The following is a 6,248-nucleotide window of genomic DNA, read 5'->3' as shown; positions in this document are numbered from 1 at the left end:
GTACTTCTGTAGCTGATATATATATATATATATATATATATATATATATATATATATATATTGTTCTGAGTTTGTTTTTTGCTTTGTCTGTGATAATGTTCGGTAGTGACAGATTTTATAGCTTTTATATGTTGGTCAAAGAACTTTTATACGTGGATCTCATATATGCTTTTCAGATTTTATGTGATATTGAAGAGTACCATTTGTTTGTTTGTAACTATAATGAACTTTATGTCAGGGGTGTGATAACAATGTGTGTCTTCTTATGTTAGATTCCCTTGATGCGATTGTTTGTGGTCCTTTATTCTTTTTCAAATATCCAACCAAGGTTCAGTTATGTGTAGAAATTGTTAGTGTATGTATATTCCTTTTAGAGTGGTTGTTGAGTGGTCCCTTTTGTATTGGATATGTTGACTAACCCCTTTTGTATTGATTATTTTGTAGAAATTCTTATGTTAGATTCCCTTGATGCGATTGTTGTGGTCCTTTATTCTTTTTCAAATATCCAACCAAGGTTTAGTTATGTGAAGTAATTGTTAGTGTATTTATATTCCTTTTAGACTGGTTGTTGAGTGGTCCCTTTTGTATTGAATATGTTGACTAGCCCCTTTTGTATTTTGTAGAAAAGTGTCCTTTGTTTGATACAGGTTTTTCTGCTAAAATTCTCTCTCTTACTTTATAATGAAGCATGAAAAGTGTGAAACTTTTTTTATTGATTATGACTGTGCATACTTCCTATTGACATTACCATTATAATTGCAACATAATTGACTTAAATATTACTAAGTAAATAATTTTTTGTAGATGGGTATATTATATTGCATTAGGTTAAACCATGGGGGTGTGTTTGAAAAAACACCCCATATGGCTTATGTAAGAGGGAAGATATCTTATTTTGACAATGTAGATCCAAACAAAATGTCGTGCATTGAGGTGCAAGATATGGCAGACCAACTTGGGTATGGGAAGATTACTGAGGCTTATTACAAAATGCCTAATGCTGAAGAATTGAAAGAACTAAGGTCTGATGTTGAAGTGTTGAAGATGTTTGAATCTCATGAGGTATATAAGGAAGTCAATGAAATCAATATGTACATTGTTGCACCACAGTTAATGGGAAAAGAGATCTATGTAGAACATCTTGAAGAAAACAATAACAGCCATGTAGATGCTACAATTATTGATTCAAATATTGACATGCCTTTTGAAGCTGCAAGTGATGATGATGACATTGATGAAGCATATATGGATTTTGCTGAAATGGAATCTGTATATGCTCCAACTGATGAGTTAAGAAGCTTACCTGGTTCAGATGATGAGATTGACAATGTTATTCATTCCATCCCTAATAGTTGGGAATTTTTGCCTTCAAGGGATCTGGGAAAAATACCTTGGCATGAGGTTTGCATCAGCTGCAGATTTTAGGCTTACACTTAAGGACCATGTACTTAAGGAAAAGTTGGATATCAGGTTCAGTAGAAATGATGGTAATAGAGTCTCAGCAGTGTGCAAGAATGGTTGTGGCTGGAAGGTACATGCTAGTAGACCAAGTAATGAGAATTGTTTCATAATCAAAACATTGAGCCTGGAACATAACAATTGCTTGTGGAGTCATAATAGTCAACAAGCTACATCTACATATCTAGCAAATAAGTATTTGGAGCAAGTGAGATTGAATCCAAACATGGGGTATGAGTCTCTAAAGAGAACCATTGCAGCTGATTATGACATTGATGTCTCCAAACATAAGGCACGCAGGGCAAAGAAAAGGGCATTAAGCATTATTGAGGGTAATGAAGCTGAACAATATTCCAAGTTGAGGGATTACTGTGCATTGATTCAAGGAACCAATCCTGGAAGTCGTGCAACAATAGGTGTTGATCCCATGTCATATGATAATGAGATAAAAACTTTCCAAAGGATCTTCATTTGTTATGCTGCAATGAAGAAGGGATTTAGAGATGGTTGTAGACCATTCCTTGGAGTTGATGGGTGCTTTTTAAAAGGATCTTTTGGTGGTCACCTATTGTCTGCTGTAGCTTGTGATGGAAATGATCAAATGTTCCCTGTTGCATTTGCAGTTGTAGAAGCTAAAACGAAAGACTCTTGGGCATGGTTTATGACAGAGCTAATGGAAGCTGTGGGACCTCATTTTGACATCATTTTCATGTCAGACAGACAAAAAGTAAGTTGTGTGGTACTTCAATTTTTTTAAATTACAGTTCAAAATTTTTTTAAGTTATTCTTTGAGGTTACTTGAATTTTTTTTTTTTCAATATCAATTTACATTACTTACAGTTTGAAGTTACTTTAATTTTTTTCAATACCAGTTTACATTACTTACACTTTGAAGTGACTTAAATTTTTGTACACTTAGGAGGTAGGTTACTTTAATTTTTTTTTTTCCAATATCACTTTACATTACTTACTGAAGTTAATTTTATGTTTTTTTTTTCTCTTTTTTTTTTTTTTTTTTTTTTTCAGGGGCTGGTAGATAGTTTTGACACCATCTTATATGGGGCTAAACATAGGATTTGTGTGAGACACCTCTATGAAAATTTCAAGCTCAAATATAGGGGACAAGCATTGAAAAATGAGATATGGGAAGCATCACAATCATATACATATGTGGATTTTCAGTTTCATATGAATAAGATCAGAGAGATGAATGAAGAAGCTTATCAATGGCTGAATAGAGTGCCACCAAGGGTATGGACAAGGTCTAGTTTTGGTTTTCATTGTAAATGCCCTTTGGTGATAAACAACATGTGTGAGTCTTGGAATGCAGTGATTCTTCCTGCAAGAGACAAACCTATACTCTACATGTTGGAATGGATTCGAAAGCATCTCATGACGAGATTCCAAAATAAGAGAGATTTCATGAATTCAAAGGCTGGGTTATTATGTCCAGAAATTCAAAAAGAAATAGATAAAAGGAAAAGATGTGCAAGGTTTTGTAAGGTACGTTATGCTGGTTACCATAAATATGAGGTGGAATGCAGAGGAGTTAGTGATGCAGTGGACATTGGGAATAACACATGCACTTGTAAGGTATGGGAAGTTAGTGGCATCCCTTGCAATCATGTTATTGCATGCATGTTTGTAAGAAGAGAAGCTGTTGAGATATATGTTGATCCATACTATCACAGGGAGACTTATTTGAAGGCGTATGCAGATTTGATACATCCCATTCCTATGAGAAGACTCTTAAATTCAGAACCCACTGACCCTTTGGAACCTCCAACCTATAGGAAACCAACTAGTAGACCTAAAAAGGCAAGGAACAAAAAGAATGATGAGGCAAGTACTTCAACCAAACTGACTAGGTCAAGGGAAGCTTTGAAACGTTCAAAATGCAATGAGTATGGCCACAATACAAGAACATGCAAAGTGAATGAGCCAATAGTGGTTGAGCAACTTCCACCAAAAAGGGGAGGAAGACCACCATTAGCTAATAGAGGAACTGTTTATGGTAGAAGAAGTGGAAGGGTTGGTAAAAGGGGTGCAAGGGGTAATTCAGATACACATTGGGTGCAGCCAACTCAATATGAAGAGGTAAATATTGTTAAGATGTAGCTAAGTTAATTTTTAGATGTAATTTATTATGTGTGCTACTTATAAAAAATATATATAAAAAAATAAATTATTATGTGTGCTAACTCATTTTGTATTTGCAGGTTACAAACATTACATTTTCTCAATATGGTGAGTCACAAGAATCAGTGCAAGCAAGGGGTGGTGCTTCAATGTATGCAAGAGGTGGTGCTTCAAGGCAGACAAGAAATGGTACTTCAAGGCAGCCAAGAAGTGGTTCATTTCAGGCAAGAGGTGGACATGTTGTGTGGCCAAGAGGTGGTGGTGGTGGGCATACAGTGCAGCTATGGGGTGGGCCTTCAGTGGAAGCTAGACAATCTCAAGAGGTAAATGAATTAAATTATTATTGTCAAAGGTGTTGATACTTGGCATTAATACTAATTTAAACTCTTATTAAACATTACAGGTTCACAACATTCCATTTTCTTAGTTGGTTGACACACAAGCATCATTATCCAAGTATACTGACTAACTATCTTATTATGTATAATGACTGACTATGTTAGTGTCTATTTTCCAAGTATGACACTTGTTTTATAATTACAGGTCATTGATGAATGATGAGGGAAGTGAGTATGCTTGTTGGTGAATAGGAAGTTGTTGGGTGTCAAGGGTTTTTGATGTTGTGATGCAGTATTTTGGTTGCTATAATGCAGTATTTTGGTTACTGTCATCCAGTATTTAAGTTGCTATGATGAAGCATTTTGGTTGCTTTGCTGCAGTATTTTGGTTGCTATGATGCAGTATTTTGGTTGCTGTCATCCAGTATTTAGGTTGATATGATGAAATATTTAGGTTGCTATGTTGTAATATTTTGGTTAGTGTCAGGAACATGCAGTATTTAGGTTATTGTGGCTTGTTATCTTAAGGCTATCAAGCATTTTTTTGGTTAAAAGGTTCTTTTACAATTGTTGTGATGCAATCTTAGGGCATTTTGGTTCTACAAACTAATTTAGTCTTCATATTTTGGTATTGTAATGTAACTGTGCTCAGGATGCACCTTTCAATGACTTAGTGTGCTCAGGAGGCACCTTTTAATGACTATGTATGCAACCTCTATGTATGCAACCTTTATATGCAATCTTTTAATGACTTTATTAGTATCTTCTGTGTACTATTATTGATGATGGAATATATGACCAATTTGCAGGATGATTTTGCAAATCATGATGTATTTAGAGCTTCTGAACTGAAACAACACAATGCACACACTAAAACACAATTGTAGGAACAAAAACAACTTTTATTACTACATGGTCAATAATACAACATCAAATTTGCTACTTTCCCTCATACATGAGTTAGCCTGAACACATACTACTACACCCTATACATCAACTCCAAAAGCACCAAGCACCATACCAAACATCAACTCCTCCAAGAAAACCAAAACAATCTCTGGCATATTGATTGTAGACACCTCTTTAGCATCATCGCAATAATCAACACCACAATAGATAACAAGAAAAACAAAATGCTCCCAATAAATAGTAAGGAAGCAACTACATTGATTATCGGTAGTCCTGTTCCTACAACTATTGCTTGTGGTGGTGGTGGTGGTGGTGTTGTTTGTGGTGGTGGTGGTGGTCCTTCTTCTGATAGGGGCCCTGCTTGTGATGCTTGTGGATTAGACCATTCCCATAGTCCGCAAACTCCATTCGCACATTTGTAATATATCCTCCCCGGATTAGTCTCAGAATCCAAAATGAATACAGCAGCCTTTCTTCCACATTTGCATTTCATATTGTACAAAACCCTTCGATTTGCAGACGTGGATAGGTCGGACATTGAAATCATCTTACACAAGAGGAAGAAAACCTGTACACAAAAATATTCAAACAGAAAGAGAACAAAACCTATAAAGAGAAAATAAATTTGCAACATACCTCAACAACGTAACAGAGCTTATACCAAACCAATACAGAAAGGTGAGATTAAGAAAGCTTGAACAAAGGTAAACAACTCTTTCGTTTCTCACTGTATATTGAACAAATTCCACCTATAGAGTGAAAACTACACAGAGGAGGATAGATCAAGAAAGCTTAAACACTGCTCAACACCACCTTCGTTTCTATCACTTTAAATCGAAGAAATTTCACCTATATTCAGATTCAAAACTAGAGTTTGTGGGTAACTTACACTACTTTGCTTTGTGAATCTTCACCACCTTGCAGATAATCAAAATCGAACCACTTTATACATAGAGCGAGAGAAACCGATTTGCAATACAAAGGCTTTAGGGTTCCAAATGCCAAACAGAAGTCTGAATTGGGGATAAATCCAAGCATAATATATTATAATACTGATAAGGGCAATTTCGTCATTTTCATATTTTTGGCATGTCACGTTAGCAACATATGCATATTTAACGGTAACAAATGGCCGGAAGGCTACAAGTGGGTCATTTTTGCAAAAAACAAAATAGTTCAGGGGGTTAATTGTTCAAAAAATTGTTCAGGGGGGTTTTTAAGGAGATAGAGTATAGTCTAGGGGGTTTTTTTGCACTTTACCCTATTTTTAATTCAAAATAGTTCTGTTATTATTATGCCACATGGAAGTTTTATTCTCTACTTTTCCGGTCTCACATCGAACCTATTTCAGGCCAGGCCTAACATAAGCAGTTCGGGCTCGTTCCGAAGCCAATTTTAATTCGA

General features: G+C 35.5%; 1 protein-coding gene across 1 annotated transcript; it reads left to right on the top strand.

The window, feature by feature from the left end:
* The first annotated feature begins 1,684 nt into the window (after positions 1 to 1,684).
* LOC132314586 (uncharacterized) lies at positions 1,685 to 4,024 on the top strand. The gene is made up of 4 exons (XM_059813430.1): positions 1,685 to 2,185; positions 2,485 to 3,555; positions 3,678 to 3,920; positions 4,001 to 4,024. Exons 1-4 carry the CDS (start codon positions 1,685 to 1,687, stop codon positions 4,022 to 4,024), a joined length of 1,839 nt encoding a protein of 612 aa, XP_059669413.1.
* The last annotated feature ends 2,224 nt before the right edge of the window (positions 4,025 to 6,248 follow it).

Source organism: Cornus florida, unplaced genomic scaffold, assembly GCF_030987335.1.
Source record: "Cornus florida cultivar Cherokee Brave unplaced genomic scaffold, ASM3098733v1 CherokeeBrave_3.0.0_Hap2_Chr06, whole genome shotgun sequence".
Lineage (NCBI taxonomy): Eukaryota > Viridiplantae > Streptophyta > Magnoliopsida > Cornales > Cornaceae > Cornus > Cornus florida.
This window is presented reverse-complemented; position numbering and strand designations above follow the sequence as displayed.

Excerpts from the sequence above, each read along its gene's own strand:
- LOC132314586 (XM_059813430.1), top strand. The coding sequence starts at position 1,685 with ATGGGGTATGAGTCTCTAAAGAGAACCATTGCAGCTGATTATGACATT. Across the intron at positions 3,556-3,677 it reads AGCCAACTCAATATGAAGAG|GTTACAAACATTACATTTTC; the intron begins GTAAATATTGTT and ends TTGTATTTGCAG. Across the intron at positions 3,921-4,000 it reads AAGCTAGACAATCTCAAGAG|GTTCACAACATTCCATTTTC; the intron begins GTAAATGAATTA and ends TAAACATTACAG.